Source organism: Mobula birostris, chromosome 31 (assembly GCF_030028105.1).
Source record: "Mobula birostris isolate sMobBir1 chromosome 31, sMobBir1.hap1, whole genome shotgun sequence".
NCBI classification, from domain to species: domain Eukaryota; kingdom Metazoa; phylum Chordata; class Chondrichthyes; order Myliobatiformes; family Myliobatidae; genus Mobula; species Mobula birostris.
Genome location: NC_092400.1, coordinates 19,946,945 through 19,965,673, shown reverse-complemented (window position 1 = coordinate 19,965,673; position 18,729 = coordinate 19,946,945). Strand labels below are relative to the sequence as shown.

General features: G+C 42.8%; 2 protein-coding genes across 16 annotated transcripts in view; one reads left to right on the top strand and one right to left on the bottom strand.

The window, feature by feature from the left end:
• The window catches only part of ift81 (intraflagellar transport 81 homolog), a 73,848-nt gene extending 59,356 nt beyond the window's left edge, over positions 1-14,492 (bottom strand). The window contains exons 1-5 of one of the 5 annotated variants that reach the window (XM_072247772.1): positions 13,321-14,462; positions 4,267-4,470; positions 3,568-3,722; positions 3,166-3,269; positions 131-311 (exon numbers count right to left, since the gene is read on the bottom strand). In XM_072247772.1, coding sequence (XP_072103873.1) covers positions 131-311; positions 3,166-3,269; positions 3,568-3,711 — 429 coding nt within the window. In that variant the 5' untranslated portion in view covers positions 3,712-3,722; positions 4,267-4,470; positions 13,321-14,462. Of the gene's footprint in view, positions 1-130; positions 312-3,165; positions 3,270-3,567; positions 3,723-4,266; positions 4,471-5,849; positions 5,933-13,320 lie in introns of those variants that run through there. The other 4 variants (XM_072247770.1, XM_072247773.1, XM_072247769.1 and 1 more) reach the window with 4 other exon arrangements.
• Positions 13,712-18,729, top strand: part of LOC140190872 (P2X purinoceptor 4-like) — a 63,975-nt gene continuing 58,957 nt past the window's right edge. For 6 of the 11 annotated variants that reach the window (XM_072247783.1, XM_072247781.1, XM_072247784.1 and 3 more), the window contains exon 1: positions 13,712-13,900. In XM_072247783.1, coding sequence (XP_072103884.1) covers positions 13,767-13,900 — 134 coding nt within the window. In that variant the 5' untranslated portion in view covers positions 13,712-13,766. The remainder of the gene's footprint in view (positions 13,901-18,729) is intronic. The other 5 variants (XM_072247778.1, XM_072247786.1, XM_072247785.1 and 2 more) reach the window with 2 other exon arrangements.

Below are 18,729 nucleotides of genomic sequence, written 5' to 3'. Positions count from 1 at the left end.
ACCATATATTTTATATGAATAATGTTCAGAGCAAGATACAGATCAGAGTGACTGAAGAATAAATGGAAGTAAACGTCCATGCCATGTTATAATAACAACCCATAATTTGAATTATAGGTATAACTCAAACCTGGCGATAAGTGTCTGCCACTACATCATCCTGCAGAAAGTCAGCAGGGATTTCCACCTTGACAAGGAAGCGTGCCAGATATGCTCGTTTCTTAAGCTCACTTGTTCGTTGTAGAAGCCAATGTAAAATGGGATGTATTATAGGCTTACTTCCAGTCACCAGACCTGGTCGAAAGGCATTTCTAGAGGAATGAGCACAATTATCCAATCAGATATTTCAATCAACTGCCCTCAGAAGTAAACCATCCAACCCCACCACAATGTTCTTAGTGACTTTATCTTGCAATGTATACTTAGGTGCCTAGGCAGCAAATAACTCAACTCAAAATTACAAGTTTTCTTTATGATACTTTCTGCACTCCTTTATTTGTGAATAATGATCTGAATAATGATTTTCTATATTAGCATTTGCTCGTATTTAGAGAATCAAGCAGTATTTCACTTCAAGAATGCATAAAAGCCTACAGATGCTGTAACCTGGAGCAAACAATCCACTTGTTGGAAGAACTCAAGCTGGTCAAATAGCATCTGCAGAGATAAAGATCATTTCATGCTGAGACCCAGCATAAGTTACGTGACTGAGTTGTGATGCATAGTCTCAACCCAAAACTTCCAGTAAGATGGCAGTGTGTCCAGACGCAGCTGCCCCTCAGGGGCAAACCAAAGGGTTTTTTTTTCTTTATTAAATGCCTTTTTTATAATCACAAGACAATACTGGATTCCAAAAACTTTGGGTACTATAGGTCCACCCCATCAGTGAGAGGCTCGTTGATCAGAGGGGCTGGACGGGGTGCAGAGTTTGTTGCTGCCTGCTACAGGAAGGTATCGAAGGCATTAGAGTTGGTGCATGAGGATGGCATGCAGTGTAAACATGGATGATTGCCTTGGAGATTTCTCTTACAATCGCAAGAGCCTGTTGCACAGTGATAGTGTAATATGCCGCAGGCATGTCACCCCTGTTTGGTGGTACGACAGGTGGTGGGGAAACTGCGTTGCCTCGGTTGTACCGAAGGCTAGAGCTCAAGCCACGGGCTTGTCTACTGCTGCAGTACAGGAGAGGAGACACTGGAGGCGGTGTAGCATGGCATTCCATGCTCAGCCGGGGGCTGGACACTCCCGTCAGTGCTGCCCTCCAGTGATCACTGTGGAATGACCCACTGGATTGCAGTGGCTATGAACTGCTGAGATCTGCACCATCAATCTGCAGGACAGGCCGCTCAGGGACTTGAGCTGTATATATGTTTTATTGAGTGACTATGTTTTTTTCTGCTCGCTATTTTGATTCATGTGCTGTGTACGTTTTGCACACTGTTTCATTTGGCTGTATTCATGTATGGTTGAATGATATCTAAACTTGAAATTGATTTGAAAACTTTGAATATTTCACTTCAATATTGCTAATAAAATGCTGCAGATATACTTCTAAAGTATACTGAAATAATGAAATAAAGCAGAGTATTTAAAAAAAAACTTTGTTTTAAATATTAAACAGAAGTACAACATAGTAACAAGACCAAAGAGATTCTGCAGATGCTGGAGGAACTCAGCAGATCAGGCAATGTCTCAGGAAAGGAATAAAAAGCCAACATTTCAGACTGAGACCCTTTATCAGGACATTCTTTATTCTTCTCCATAGATGCTGCCTCCAACATTTTATGTTACATGGTAACAAGAATTGAATTATCTTTCAAAAATTCTCATTAAAGTTATACAATACAGGCTTTGTTATCTTATACAATTTGGGATTGGGATGTAATATTGACATTGTACAAGGCACTGGTAAGGCCAAATTTGGAGTATTATGTACAGTTCTGGTCACCGAATTATAGGAAAGATGTCAATAAGATTGAGAGAGTACAGAGGAGGTTTACTAAAATGTTACCTGGGTTTCATCTCCTAAGTTACAGAGAAAGGTTGAACAAGTTGGGTCTTTATTCTCTGGAGCGTAGAAGGTTGAGGGGGGGACTTGATAGAGGTATTTAAAATTATGAGGGGGATAGATAAGAGTTGACGTGGATAGGCTTTTCCATTGAGAGTGGGGGAGATTCAAACAAGAGGACATGAGTTGAGAGTTAAAGGGCAAAAGTTTAGGGGTAACGTGAGGGGGAACTTCTTTACTCAGAGAGTGGTAGCTGTGTGGAACGAGCTTCCAGCAGAAGTGGTTGAAGCAGGTTCGAAGTTGTCATTTAAAGTTAAATTGGATAGCTATATGGACAGGAAAGGAATGGAGGGTTATGGGCTGAGTGCAGGTCAATGGGACTAGGTGAGAGTAAGAGTTCAGCATGGGCTAGAAGGGCCGAGATGGCCTGTTTCCATGCTGTAATTGTTATATATTATATGGTTATACAACAAATGTCTTCTACAATCCAGAAGAATTACAGGCAAATTATAGGATGAAATTTGCAGTCACTCTCACACTGCCAGAATACACTGCAAAATTGTGGCCATGTGGCCATTTCAATTAACTTATTGGGTAGACATTGACACCCTCCTCCTAATTTCTTTCAACTGGGCTGGTTGTGGAAACAGCCCAATTAATGTCAAAAAAAACCCCACTATTTTGTGCTTCTCCAAAAATAGGCAAAGAAATAGGTACTAATAAAATAACAAGGGAAACTACTGAATACAATTAAGTGGTCAGTATAAAGTGTCTGTCCAGATTCTTGGTAGAGAACTGGCATATAACACTTAGTAAATGAAACACCTTACAGTAAAAAAATAGATCCGAAATTGAGATCTGATAAAAACAAAGTATTTCTTTTAACCAGACTGCTGACTTAGTTTTCCTTTTTTCTATAATGGTATATATTCTAAATGCTGACAACACAGATAGAAGATCACCTTGTGAATTGACAGTGAATGCACAATTAGCTAATATACAGTGGAAAACAGGACATATACAGGAGAAAAGAATAAAAATACATAGTTTGTCCAATTTCACCAATTAAGAAAAGGGAAGACTAAAATGAGAAAGCTACAGAGAAAAATAATGAAAGAAGTATTATTCTCAAAACAACGCAGTATATTGCTACATACATATCAGAAAGATTTCCAGGAGGCTTGTATTTCAGAATTCCCAGAAGACTAAACATTCGCTTTGCTGTTTGATCTGGTGCTTCCTCACGTATGTCAATATTATGCTGGCAGAAAAGACAAAAATGCTGTTATTTGATATTAAATATGGTATTTCCAGGATATGTTTAAATTACGGAAACATTATGGAAACCGCAGGTTTTCCACACAGGTTCTGGGCGTAGCAGCACAAAGCAACAATAAGTGCAGGAAAATGCAACAGAGTATGAAAGGTTTCCAGTACAGTAGCGTTTTCAGTAACACATCTCTCTATATATTATGCTAATCCTTTGGCACTTTTGCTCTTGTGAACATTTCAGTGTACCTGTTAAGATTACAGCAGCCGTGTTATACATATATACATACTTTAGGATCAATCTCAGCCAGAACCTCATTGAGAACCTGCAACAATTGCAGCGGCTCCAAGGAATCGAAGGTGATTAGGTTAAAATTCTTCCTGAAGGGCTCTTTATTGAGCTGCTCTACAATGAACTTGATCTGTTCGCTCATTTTAGTTTGTCCTGAAAGAAAACAAAAGCATTTAATTCATACGTGGTTCAACCTTTTTTTGGTATCAAATTAGCTTTTTGCAAACTATCTAGAATATGACAACTACAAAGATGCAAGAAAGAGATTTCACTTGCATCAACAAACTATTTATTTGTAGAAACAGTACAAATGTTCAAATATAGTACAACAATATTTTAGGCTGGAAAATTAACCATTAATTCTGTTTCTCTTAGAGGTTGCCTGAAATGTTTTAAAAATTGCATCACTAGTGATGATGCACATAAACTTATCCAATTAAGTCTGCAAATAGTTGTAGATATGGCCCAGCCCATTATGGGTAAAGCACCCCCCCCCCAACCATTGAACACATCTACAAGGAGTGCTGTCACAGGAAAGCAGCATCCATCATTCAGGCCATGCTCTCTTCCCTCTGCTGCCATCAGGAAGAAGGTACAGGTCCCTCAGAACCAGCACCACCAAGTTCAGAATCAGCTATTACCCCTCAACCACCAGACTCTTGAACCAGAAGGGATAACTTCATTCAACGTCACTCACCCTGTCACTGAACTGTTCCCTCAACCTATGGACTCGCTTTCAAGAACTCTTAGTCTTCATCTCATGTTCTTTATATTTATTGTTTATTTATTAATTATCATTTTTTTCTTTTGTATTTACAGTCTTTTTTCACATTGGTTGTTTGTCCTGATGGGTGCAGTCTTTTATCGATTCTATTGAGTTTCCTGTATTTACTGCGATTGCCTGCAAGAAAATAAATCTGGGTTGTATATGGTGACATACAAGTACTTTTTTCACTAATTATATATAACCATATAACAATTACAGCACGGAAACAGGCCATCTCAACCCTTCTAGTCCGTGCCGAACTCTTACTCTCACCTAGTCCCACTGACCTGCACTCAGCCCATAACCCTCCATTCCTTTCCTGTCCATATATCTATCCAATTTAACTTTAAACGACAACATTGAACCTGCCTCAACCACTTCTGCTGGAAGCTCCTTCTACACAGCTACCACTCTCTGAGTAAAGAATTATTTAAACTTAACTATTTAATAGATATATATACCTAATGTAACTCAGTTTATTTCCTCTATATTTATTTATCATGTATTTCATTGTACTGCCGCAATAAAGTTAACAAATTTCATGACACATGGCGGTGATATTAAATTTGATTCTGATGATAAATTTACTTTGAACTTTATACTTTGTCACAAAAACCCACTTGGTAGTCCAGGGATGAAATCCAGCAGGTGAAGATTAAATTCACTCAGAATTTAAAAAGTAAGAAGACAAAGCATTCTATTTGACCCTCAGCCTTGAGATACCAGTTCAGCAAAGCAAGTAATCGAAAGAAATTCACCATCTCCTTCAGTATACCGGCACAGCCTTTGACCCACTAAATAAAACGAGCGTTTGAAAATAAGACCGCGAACCTGACACAAAATTCACGGTCAGCAGTAACCTATAGACTATATGTTCCTGAGATTTCAGCCCTCCTCCTTACACCTTAATCATGTGTGTACTTACTTAAACAGTCATTATTTTTCATATAGTTAATTAATCTCACACGAATTGAAATGGTAGGGTTTTAAACAAAATAAATATAGCTTAAAATTTTAGGTTATTGTTGCAAGGAAAAAGAGCTTCTGATATCGGAGGGAGTACATTAGTGTAGACAGAACATGGTCCATAACTGTGTCTGACTGTGACTCGGATTAAATAAATAATATTTTAGCATCAATTAATGACAATGGCCCCTGCCATTTGCGAGCTCACATAATTGTTTTACTTCGACAAGGAATGTTTAACAATTTCAAATTTATGGTGGAATTGAATGCAGGCCAACGTCGGACTTCGGCGAAATACCAGGGGTCTCAACAATCTTGACTGAAAAGGCGGGGGTCAAAAGAACAGCGGGTTTGAGATCGTGTGTAGAATTGCAAGGTCTTGACAGGACAACCGCATCTGCCGCTCCTTCACGATGCACATTAAATCAGATGCTTTATTGGGTACCTGAGGCCTCCGTTACCAGAGGCGAAATAGCGGCTTAACGGCATTGTTTTAATATAACCAAAAGGTTACCAGATTAAAGAAAGAAATATGAGAGACAACTTACACGCAAATCTTTCGACACGACAACCAAACACTCTTCGAAACGGAGCTGCTTGGAGACCATCAGTTGTTAACCGGAAGTAACGTTACAACAAGCGGAAGGAGGTGTAACTAAGCAACGGGAGAAGCCCAGGCCGATGGCCCAAGGACGTTATTAACTAATACAGTTCGTATGGCTTCGCCTATCTCTGCGCGGCAGTTTTATTGTCTACAAAAAAATGGGCAAGAGGGAGATTCGTTTGCTCCTTTGAAAATGAGAAGTGATAAACACTGTGAAACAAAGATGATCTATCTATTTTATAAAGAGGGTATATACCATGTTGTGCAGAACGAGGTCAAAAGGCAGAAAAAATTGTGAGAACCTACGGAAGGATGATAATAAAATTAATATAAGTAGAAAATGGATTATTAGAGCGAACGAGCAAAAAAATATTTTTAAAAAAACATATAGTAGGGGCGTTTTATGTAAAAGAAACCAATGAAGAAGTTGGTCCACAGAGTATTAGAATGTGGAATTAGTAATGGGAAGGAAGGAAAGGGCAGAGAACGAATATTTCGTTATCGTGACACAAAAACAATTATCATTTTTGAATAGAAGTGGAAGTCCAGTACACGAGATGGAGAAATTTGGCTTAAAGCACTTTGCTATCGCTAGGGGAAAGATATTGGGCAAACTCACAGGACCGCAACAGAGCTGCAGGGGGGTTGGGAAGCAGAGTGCCAGAACAGATAGCGGAGAGGTTGTGAAGACATGTTGTTAAAGACCTCAAAGACAGGAAGCAAAATGTTGAGCATGGTGCTGCGTATATTTCAATGCAAGAAGAATCGTAGGAAAGGCAGCTGAGCTCAGGCATGGATCAACACACGGAATTATGATATTATAGCTATTAGTCGCAGGAGGGGCAGGGCTGGGAGCTCAGTATTCCGTTGTTTTAGACGTGACAGAGCGAGAGGGATTAAAGGAGGAGGTGTGCCGTTACTAGTCAGGGAAAATGTCACGGTAGTGCTCAGTCAGAACAGATTGGTTAACTTGTCTAGTGAGGTGTTATGGGTGGAAATGAGGAATAAGAAAGGTATGACGATTTTAATGGGGGCTATATTACAGACCAGCTAACAGTCTGCAGTCTTTAGAGGAACAAATCTGTAGAGATCGCAGACTGTTGCAAGAAACATAAGGTGATAGCAGGTGATTTTAACTTTCCACATGTTGACTGGGACTTCCATACTGTGAAAGGACTAGATGGGATTGGGTTTGTCAAATGTATTCAGGTAAATTTCCTTAATCAGTTCGTAGAAATGGGAGATATTTGATCTGCTATTAGGGTATGAGACGGGGCAGGTGACAGAAGTTTGTGTAGGGGAACACTTTGCAACAGGTGATAGTAATGCCATTAGTTTCAAAGTAAATATACAAAAAGATAGGTCTAGTCCTTGGGTTGAGATTCTAAATTGGAGAAAGGTCAATTTTGATGGCATCAGAAAGGATCTGGCAAGTGCGCATTGGGGCCAGCTTTTTTCTGACAAAAGTGTACATGGTAAGTGGGAAGCCTTCAAAAGTGAAATTTTGAGAGTACAAAGCTTCTATGTGTCTGTCAGAATAAAAGGTAAAGATAACAGGTTTAGGAATCATTGGTTTTCAAGAGATATTTGGACCTTGATTAAGAAACAAAAGAATATGCATAGCGGGTAAAGTCAGGTAGGAAAAAAAATTAGGTACTTATGGAGTGTAAGAAATGCAAGAGAACACTTAAGAAAGAAATCAGAAAGGCTTAAAAAAGGCATGAGGTTGTCCTAGCAGACAAGGTGAAGGGGAATTCTAAGAGATTATACAGATATGTTAAGAGCAAAAAGATTACAAAGGACAATATTGGTCCTCTGGAAGATCAGAGTGGTAATCCGTGCATGGAGCCAAAATCAACAGGGGAGTAATTAAATGGATTTTTTAAATATCTGTATTTACTCAGGAGGGAAACACAGAGTCTATAGGTGTGAGGCAAAGCAGCATCAATTCATGGACTCTATACAGATTACAGAGGAGGAGGTGTTTGCTATCTTGAGCCAAATTAGGATGGAGAAAAAAACCAGGGCCTGATAAAGTGTTCCCTCGTACCATATGGGAGGTAAGTGCAGAAACTTCGGGGGCCCTAGCAGAGATATTTATATCTCCTTAGTGACAGATGAGGTGCGAGAGTATTGGAGAACAGTCTCTTCCACTGTTTAAGAAAGACTCCGAAAATAAACCAGGAAATTACAGGCCAGTGAGCCCGACATCAGTTATTGGAAGGTATTCGAAGGGAGCAGATATATGAGCATTTGGACAGGCATGGACCAATTAGGGAAAGTCAGCATGGCTTTGTGCATGGTAGGTTGTGCCTAACCAATCTTATTGAGTTTTTCGAGGGAGTTACCAGGAAACTTGATGAAGAAAAGGCAGTGGATGTTGTCTACATGGACTTCAGTAAGGCATTGGACAAGGCCCCGCATGGTCACAAAGGTTCAGTCACTCGGCATTCAGGATGAGGTAGTAAATTGGATTAGACATTAGCTTTGTGGGAGAAGCTGGAGAGTGGTAGTAGATGGTTGCCTCTCTGATTGGAGGCCTGTGAGTAATGGAGTACCACACGGATTGGTGCTGTGTCCATTGTGCTTTGTCATCTACAGTACATCAATGATCTAGATGATGATATGGCTAATTGGATCAGCAAATTTTCAGATGACACTGAGATTGAGGGTGTAGTGGTCAGCAAGGAAGACCTTGCAGAAGCATCTGGAACAGCTGGAAAATGGGCTGAAAATGGCAGATAGATTTTAAAACTGACAAGTGTGAGGTGTTGCACTTCAGCAGGACCAACCAGAGTAGGTCTTCCACAGTGAACAGTAGGGCACTGCGGAGTGTGGTAGAACAAAGGGATCTGAGAATACAGGTCCGTAATTCATTGAAAGTGGCATCACAGGTCAACAGGGTCATAAAGAAAGCTTCTGGCACATTGGCCTTCATAAATCAAAGCATTGAGTACAGCAGATGGAATGTTATGTTGATGTTGCATAAGACATTGGTGAGACCTAATTTGAGTACTGTGTGCAGACTTGGTCACCTATCAACAGGAAAAATGTAAATAAGGTTGAAAGAGTACAGAGAAAATCTGCAAAGATGTTGCCTGGACTGGAGGACCTGAGTTATAAGGAAAGATTGAGTAGGTTAGGACTTTATTCCTTGGAATGTAGAAGATTGAGGGGAGATTTGAAAGATGATTTCAAAATTATGAGGAGTACAGATAGGGCAAGTAGTCTTTTTCCACTGAGGTTGGCTGGGACTACAACTAGAGGTCATGGGTTAAGGGTGAAAGGTGAAATGTTTAAGGGGAACATGAGGAGAAACTTCTTTACTCAGAAGGTCGTGAGTGTGGAATGAGATGGCAGCATAAGTGGTGCATGCAAACTCAATTTCAATGTTTAAAGAGAAGTCTGGATAGGTACATAGATGGTAGGAGTATGGAGGGCTATCGTCTGGATGCAGGTTGATACAACTAGGCAGTTTAAATTGTTTGGCATGGATTCGATGGGCTGAAGGGCCTGCTTCTGTGCTGGATGACTCTATGACTCAAAGTTAACTGTTCCTCTAAAGTGATGCTCTGTATCCAAAGATCTTGTAAAGAAAAGTGACTGGAAATACAGTGAACGCATAGGTTGTGATCAATCAAAACTCCCTAGATTTTGAAAAAGATTGTCTGGCACAAAAATAGAGTTAGAAAAAAGAAATCCTTTTCTGGGTGGCAAGCTATAGCTATTGAAGGGCCACAGGATTGGCTCTGTGTCTTCAATTATTTACAATCTACATTGGTGATTTACATACGCAAACACGAGGAAATCTGCAGATGCTGGAAGTTCAAGCAACACACACAAAATGCTGGTGGAACGCAGCAGGCCAGGCAGCATCTATAGGAAGAAGCACAGTCGACGTTTCAGGCCGAGACCCTTCATCAGGACGAACTAAAAGAAGAGATGTTAAGAGGTTTGAAAGTAGGAGGGGGAGGGGGAGATCCGAAATGTAAGGAGAAGACAGGAGGGGGAGGGATAGAGCTAAAAGCTGGAAAATTGTTTAGCAAAAGGGATACAAGGCTGGAGAAGGGAGAGGATCATGGGACAGGAAGCCTAGGGAGAAAGAAAGGAGGAGGGGAATCCAGAGGAAGATGGAGAGCAGGCAAGGAGTAACTGTGAGAGGGACAAAGAGAGGAAAAAAAAAGGGGTAAATAAATAAATAAATAAGGGATGGGGTGAGAACAGGAGGAGGGGCGTTAACGGAAGTTTGAGAAGTCAATGTTCATGCCATCAGGTTGTTGGCCACCCAGACGGAATATAAGGCATTGTTCCTCCAACCTGAGTGTGGCTTCATCTTGACAGTAGAGGAGGCCGTGGATAGACATATCAGAATGGGAATGGGACATGGAATTAAAATGTGTGGCCACTGGGAGATCCTGCTTTCTCTGGCAGACAGAACATAGGTGTTCAGTGAAACAGTCTCCCAGTCTGCGTTGGGTCTCACCAATATATAGAAGGCCGCACCAGGAGCACCGGACGCAGTATATCACCCCAGCCGACTCACAGGTGAAGTGTCGCCTCACCTGGAAGGACTGTCTGGGGCCCTGAATGGTGGTGAGGGAGGAAGTGTAAGGGCATATGTAGCACTTGTTCCACTTATAAGGATAAGTGCCAGGAGGAAGATCAGTGGGGAAGGATGGGGGGGACGAATGGACAAGGGTCCACGTCTCATTCCCATTCTGTTATGTCTATCCACGGCCTCCTCTACTGTCCAGATGAAGCCACACTCAGGCTGGAGGAACAACACCCTATGTTCCGTCTGGGTAGCCTCCAACCTGATGGCATGAATATTGATTTCTCTAACTTCCATTAATGCCCCTCCTCCCATTCTCACCCATCCCTTATTTATTTATTTGTTTGTTTGTTTATTTATTTGGCCCCCCTTTTTTCTCTCCCTCTGTTTTCTCTCTCTTTCCCTCTCACAATTACTCCTTGCCTGCTCTCCATCTTTCTCTGGGTTCCCCTCCCCATTTCTCTCTCCCTAGGCCTCCCATCCCATGATCCTCTCATGTCCCCTTTGCCTATCACCTGTCCAGCTCTTGGCTCCATCCCTCCCCCTCCTGTCTTCTCCTATCATTTCGGATCTCCCCTTCCCCTCCCACTTTCAAATCTCTTACTAGCTCTTCTTTCAGTTAGTCCTGACGAAGGGTCTCAGCCCGAAATGTCGACTGTGCTTCTTCCTATAGATGCTGCCTGGCCTGCTGTGTTCACCAGCATTTTGTGTGTGTTGTTTGATGATTTACATACAAGACTGAGTGTATTATAGCCTCCTTTGTTTGATAGATGGGGAAACAATCTGTGGAGACGATGTAAGTAGTCCATAAGTTAATGATGACGTTGACTCAGACCTGAGAGGCCAGCACTGGGCATTTTCATGCCTAACAAGGCACAGTTCGAAAGGCTGTGTGGGGCGCCACTCCTCGCACAGACATATCGCAGTATTATTTTACGAGGCCGAGTTGCGAGCGCGACATCAACCCGGCGCGGATGGAGAGTGCGCACGGGAGCGGTCTGTCACTGGATCAAACTCGGGAACCTCCATCCTCGAGCCCGGCGCTGATCTCACTGCACCACCAGCCAACCATAAATTGAGTAGGTAAATATTTGGCAAAAAGAGTCGGTAAATATTTGGTGGATAGAATACAATAAGAAATGGGTGTGTAATCTGAATAAGTCTCCATTATTGTATTCAAGTTATCTTGTGTGTGTGAAAAAAAAACAATATCCTAACTGTTTGTCATACCTACATGCTATGGGCTTACAGGGACACACTGAAATCATGATGGCGGCATCCATTATGAAAGACCCTCCCCATCTGACGCGTGCCCTCTTCTCATTACTACCATCAGGGAGCAGTTCTGGGAGACCGAAAGACCCACACCCAATGTTTGAGGAACAGTTTCTTCCCCTCTGCTGTCAGATTTCTGAATGGTCCAGGAACTCATGAACACTACCTTGCTATTTGTCTTTTTTAGTTATTATTGTAATTTGTAGTCGTTACTGTACTGCTGCCACAAAACAAGTTTCACAACTTATGTCAGTGACAATAAACCAGATTCTGATTCTGTCAAAACCAACATTATTCCACCCTTCATCATGAAAGAAAACACTTCATTTTTTTCCCTCTACTAAAGTGGATGACCTTCAATTTGTCCTTATTTTCTGCCATGTGCTCGTCTGTGTCCATTCTCCCAGCTTCCCTCTGCCTCCTTGCATTCTCTTCACAGTCAATCTAGTTTTATGTAATTAGCAAACCTGGATATACGGTATCACACTCAATCCTATCATTGAAGTCATTCATTAGCAGTGCAAGCTGGCTGGTGGTGTAGTGGAATTTGCACCGGACTTCAAGGGGAATGTCACCCCCCCCCCCCAGGTTCGAATCCGGCCGCTGCCTTGCACGCTTTCCATCCGTGCTGGCAACCCGCCCTTTCTCCAGTCGAGCTAGCAGCTCGGCTTGTAAACGCAACAGACAAATGCTAACAGCAAGGTTGCTGCCCAGTGCACCACAAGGTGCGAGGAAGAACAGAAATAAAGTGTGTAAGTAGCTCCAATCCTTCTGGCACCCCACTGGTTACAGCCCAATTTATTCCTATTCTAAGCTATTTTTGTTGATTTAACTAGTGTTCAACCTAGTCTTATATATTGCTGTCAATATCACACTTAAAGCAAGATATATTACATTGTTCTTTTATTATTAATTGCTATTCTTAATTTCATAGTCTTAATGACTGTATCGGTAAAAGCAATCATAGTACTCAGAGCCCCAAACAGTCCTTCCAGGTGAGGCAGCTCTTCACCTGCGAACCTGCTGGGGTCGTCTATCGTGGCTGGTGCCCCTGTTGCAGCCTCCTCTACATTGGTGAGGCACATCGCAAAATGGGGGAGCACTTCGTCATTCACCTCCACACCCTCCGCCACAAGCGGGACATTCCAGTGGCCAAACATTTCAACTTCCATTCCCATTTCCCGTTCCGACGTGTCAATCCAAGGCCTCCTCTTGTGCCGAGACAAAGCCACCGTCAGGGTGGAGGAGCAACACTTTATTCCATCTGGTACCCTCCAACCTGATGGTATGAATATCGATTTCTCCTTCCGGTGAACAAATTCTTTCCACCCCCCTCCCACTTCACTTCTTCTCACCTGCCTATTACTTCCCCCTGGGTTTTCTCCTCCTTCCCTTTCTCCTAATGTCCACTCTTCTCCCCTATCAGATTCCTTCTTCTCCAGCCCTTGACCTTTCCTGCCCACCTGGCTTCACCTATCACCTTCCAGCCAGCCTCTTCCACCCCCCCCCCACCTTTTTGTTCTGGCATCTTCCCCCCCTTCCTTTTCAATCCCGAAGAAGGGTCTCGGCCCAAACGTTGACTGTTTACCTTTTTCCATAGGGTTACCTCCAGCATCTTGTGTGTTTTGCTTTAGTGAAAATAAGTTGCCAGGTGACAGTCTGGTACCGAAACCCAAAACATCTGAAAATCAGAAAATGTTGGAAACATTCTGCAGTTCAGGCAGTATCTGTGGAAGGAGAAACGGATAGGTTTCCCTAGATGCTACCTCCAAAGTTGAGCACTTGCAGCAAAAGTTGTTTTTACTTTGGATGAAATCGCTTGTTCGGAAAACTGACCGATTTCCCCCAGACTTAAGAGGGGAGGGGTGTCAGATGAAAGGTTTAAAGGGATCGATTATAATTTGAGCTGTTGCTGACAGCTCAGTGAGGAACGAAGTAATGCAATCACATGATAAATAGTTCCGTTCAGTGGGAAGTACTTAAGACCACAGTCGTTCGACGGATTTGAAGTCTCTTTTAACCCGACACGGAACAATGAAAAACTGCTGCGCCGTAGTTTGTGATGCAGTTCTGGAATATGATACTCCCAGGGTCGTACTTATCAACAACAGGACCGTTGGAGTCTTGAACAGGCTGGTTCAATTAATAATCCTCGCCTACGTTATCGGGTGAGCACATATTGAAACGCATTCGGACTTTTCAGTCGCATAACCTGTTAAAAGTGTTTGTAACAATGAGCATAATGTGATTTTCTAATGATAGAATAATAACTATCATTTACGAAATCCCTATGGACTTCGGCCATCGATCCACATTTATGAAGAGCGCCTCCGGATTTCGGTGAAACTTTTAATGAAGCGGTTTAAAAAAATCGCCTCATGTAGTTTTGGTGGGTTGTCAGCTGGAACAATTTTTACCTCTGAGATGGTTGTGAGTTCCCGTTGCGGATTTTAGAATATATTTTTGTTCATTTATGAATGCTCCTTTTGATAGCATTTCTTGTCCATCTCTAAATGTAGTAGAAACGGCGGTGGTGACGACTGGTGGGGCTGGACAGCGGTGAGTTTACTTTCTCTGCGTTGTTGCATAGGGAATTCCAGGATTTTGACCTGCTATAAGAAGGAATGAATCTATGTATATTTACAAAACAGTTCAGCGTGTCACTTGGATGAGATCTTAGAGGCACTGGTGGAGTAAAATTCTGGCAACACACCTCAAAGTTGCTGGTGAACGCAGCAGGCCAGGCAGCATCTCTAGGAAGAGGTACAGTCGACGTTTCGGGCCGTGACCCTTCGTCGGGACTAACTGAGCTAGTAAGAGATAAGAAAGTGGGAGGGTGAAGGGGGAGATTCAAAATGATAGGGGAAGCGAGTCTGCGTCAAAATGTGGGCGAGAAGTTGAAGAGCGGAAGAAATTACAGATGGGGAGCAGTGAGAGATGGTTTCACTGAACTCCCATCGAAGAGAAGATTTAAACTTCTTCAGTGTAGGCATCAGTGGTAAATAAATAGGAGCAGCATAGTAGCGTAGTGGTTAGCACAACACTACTACAGTGCCAACAACATGGGTTCAATTGCCACCGCTGACTATAAGGAGTTTGTACATTCTCCCTGTGACTGCATAGGTTTCTTCTGGGTGCTCTGGTTTCTTCCCACAGTCCAAGGATGTACAGATGAGTTAGTGGTTAGTTGGTCACATGGGTGTAATTGGGAGTCATGGGCTTGTTGAGCCAGAAGGTCTTGTTACTGTGATGTATCTCTAAATTTTTTTTAAAAGTACCTGCTGCGTTCACCACCAACTTTGATGTGTGTCGCTTGATTTTCCAGCATCTGCAGATTTCCTCGTGTTTGCGAGTAAAATTCTGTCCGGTTGTGGGGTTGTGGCATATTTTAATTCAATAATTTACCTACCTGCCTATATTGTGGTTTATGCATTTCACAATATTAAACCCTTCACACTAGCTTTTTTAGTGCTGCATGTTGCTTCAGAATAGCCTGTTGCAATGTACTGTATTCTAGGATGAAATAAAATTGTTTGCTCACTTTGTATTTATTACTATTAATATGAAATGCAACGCACAGCGAGTTCAAAACAACAGAAAGTTTCAATGACAGAATTATTGATGGGGTAGAATGAAGATGGGGATGTAAAAGAAGTGATAGGTTTAGATTTCTGATAGCTGTGTGGGAAGAAACTGTTTTTGTGTGGTCCTCCAGGCTTTCAAGCTCCCAGGGGGTAGGAGAGACAGGAGGGAATGGCCAGAGTGCCAGGCATCCTTGACCATACTGCCTTCCTGGTACCACGCACCCTGACGACTGACTGAAGGGAAGGAGGTGACAAGTCTGTAACGCACTATTTTCTGCAGGTTCTGTCAGGCCAGAGCAGAGCAGTTGCAACCCGTCAGGATGATTCCTGTTGTGCATCTGTGGAACTTCAAGAGAATCCTCGTGGACCAGCTGAATTCTCTCAGATACCTAAAAAATTGTACACGCTGGTGCACTATCTTGGTTACCACATCAGCGTGGAGAGACCATGGGAGATTGCTGGTGAAATAGATGCTTAGGAAATAAAAGCTGTGACTACCAGCAACATTAAAGAGGACCAGGTTGTGTTCACTCCCCCCACACTAACCCCCTGAACTTCCTTAGGTCAACAGCCAACTCTTCCTCTTGCCAGCATGAATGACCAAGGTGTTGTGATCACTTTCTCAACAACTTGTGAGAGGGGGAGGGGAGGGTACTTTCCTCTACTCCGTCTCTTTACTGTTAATAATTGGCATACAACCGTGGAGCCATCACCAAACCTGAAGGTCAAGTTGGCACTGTATCTGGCCACTCAGACATGGGAGTAGAGCAGTGGACTGAACAGACAAGCCTATGGGGCAGGGTCGGGATAGATGAAATGTTACAACCAATTCAAACCGATTGAGGTTTGCCAGTCAACATCTGGAAGCCAGTGGTAGACCCTCCTCCAACCCCACTCCCAGCTAAGGTCCAAGGGTTTAAGAGATGACCTTATTAGGTATTAGGATGTTGATACTGAGCTTCCATCAATGAATATCAGCCTGACATCCGAACAGACACCAAAATGTTAGTGTACAAAGCAGTGGTAATCCCAACGCTCCTGTATGCATCAGAAACCTGGACAACATACTGACGACATCTGAAGGCACTTGAAAAGTTCCATCAACACTGTCTTCGAAACATCTTAAATATCAGCTGGGAAGATAGAAGAGCCAACGTCAGTGTGCTAAATGAAGCAAAAACAACAAGCACTGAAGCCTGCGTCATCAAGAACCAACTAAGGTGGAGCGGTCATGTTGTGCGGATGAAAGATGAACGTCTGCCGAAACAAATCTTCTACTCTCAGCTTAAAGAAGGCAAACGTAAAAGAGGTGGACAAGAGAAGAGATTCAAAGACATCTTAAAAGCCAACATGAAGAAATGTAACATCGACATCAACAATTGGGAAACCAATGCCAAGGACAGGAAACTCTGGCAAGCCATCATCGGAGAAGGAACTGCAACTTTCGAAGCCAACAGATGTGCAGAATTAGAAGAAAAGAGAAGAAAATGGAAAAAGAGGCAGCAACAACCAAAGCCCGATCTGCCATCTGGAACTACCTGTCCTGAATGCAGAAGAACTTTCAAAGCCAAGACTGGACTCATAAGCCACTTGAGAGCCCATAAGTAGATCAACAGAACGAAGACCATCATCCTCGACCTCGAGGGATAGCCACGATGATGAACAGCCTGACATATGTATTTTTATTGTCAAAGTGATCCAGATCCGATGGTGTCCTCTATAGATCTTTTCTATCTTGTATGCAAGTTGCAGGCGATGTAGATTGTCTGGGAGGTTGTTGCTGATGTGGGCCATTATCAGTCTCTCAAAGCACTTTGTGAAGAAGTTCAGAAGAAGGGTCTCGACCCAAAATGTCAACTGTTTATTTACTTCCATAGATACTGTTCGACCTGTTGAGTTCCTCCATCATTTTGTGTGTGTTGATTTGGATTTCCAGCATCTGCAGAAGTTAGAAAGCACCTCATTCTGTTTGATGTTAGAGCTTCAGGTTAGTATTCCTTGAGACAGGACACATTACTTTCCTTGTGGACTAAAATGATGGCCGTAGTCATCCAGCATCTGCGTTTGTCTATGTGCTGCCTCTCTATTCTAGATTTAACTCGGAGCTGATGTCTGAAGAATACATCTCACAGAGCTCTGAACACATCGTCAGTGACGTAACCTGGGATGATCAGGTGTTCTGGATCTTTCACCCTCACCCAAGCAACCCAGCTGTGGTTGATCAAGCCATGAATTGCCTTCAAGATGCACGTGCTGCAGACCCCCATGGATTTGTTCAGTTCATCCAGGGCCATCTTGAGGCTTTCTCTGCTGCCTCCGTGTACCAGCAAAGCCCAGTGAGCTGAGGGCTCTGTGTGAAGGGACTGTCCAGTGGAGCCCCTGCAGCCCACTTCAATGGGCACGCACCTTGCCTTCTACCCCTGCCTCCAGCAGCTGCTGACCATCTCCTCGTATACAGTTATTGTGTAACTTTAAAAATTGTGTTATTTCTCTAAGTCCAACAGGAATGAGAAAGGAGGATCAGAGTTAATGAAAATAAGGGTGGAAAGAGGAATAGGATGCAGAGAAACCAGGCCAACATCTGCTAGAGAGTGGAGACAGGGTGTAATGGTAGGTCTGGTGAATAGCTTGCTGAGTTAATCCATGCTGCCAGTGAAGACCACTAACTAGCCTAATGGGACTTGCCATGGAGCCGGCTTGGCAATGTCTCTTCCATTTTAGCTCCGAGACAGAGTAAAATAGGTGATTCTGGGAAATCAGTGCAAAGTGCTGTGTACTTCCTCCCCTATTGCTGATGAAGGATGGAAGGATTGCAACTTGTCTTCCACAGGATCTATAGGACAACAACCTTGTTTGCAGGTAATAATGTTTTAAAAATTATGAAGTTTATGTAACTTAAGTTGCTCCCCCCCCCCGGAAACAAATATGCCTACTGTATATTATTGCTATTAAGAAAAGGCAATATTTTTCACTATCTTAATGGTCTTGTCCACAAACACAATTCAGGTATTCAAGCTCGCACGTGGCCAAGTGGTTAAGGCATTGGACTAGCAACCTGAGGGTCGTGAGTTCGAGCCCCAGCCGAGGCAGTGTGTTGTGTCCTTGAGCAAGGCACTTAATCACACATTGCTCTGCGATGACACTGGTGCCAAGCTGTATGGGTCCTAATGTCCTTCCCTTGGACAACATTGATGTCATGGAGAGGGGAGATTTGCAGCATGGGCAACTGCTGGTCTTCCATACAACCTTGCCCAGGCCTGCGCCCTGGAGAGAGAAGACTTTCCAGGTGCAGATCCATGGTCTCGCAAGACTAACGGATGCCTACAGTTAATGTGGGATCTAAATGTCTTATAATTTATTCATAACTTAAGGATCTTGTTGCTGGCAAGTTATAGTGATGCATCCAAATGGTA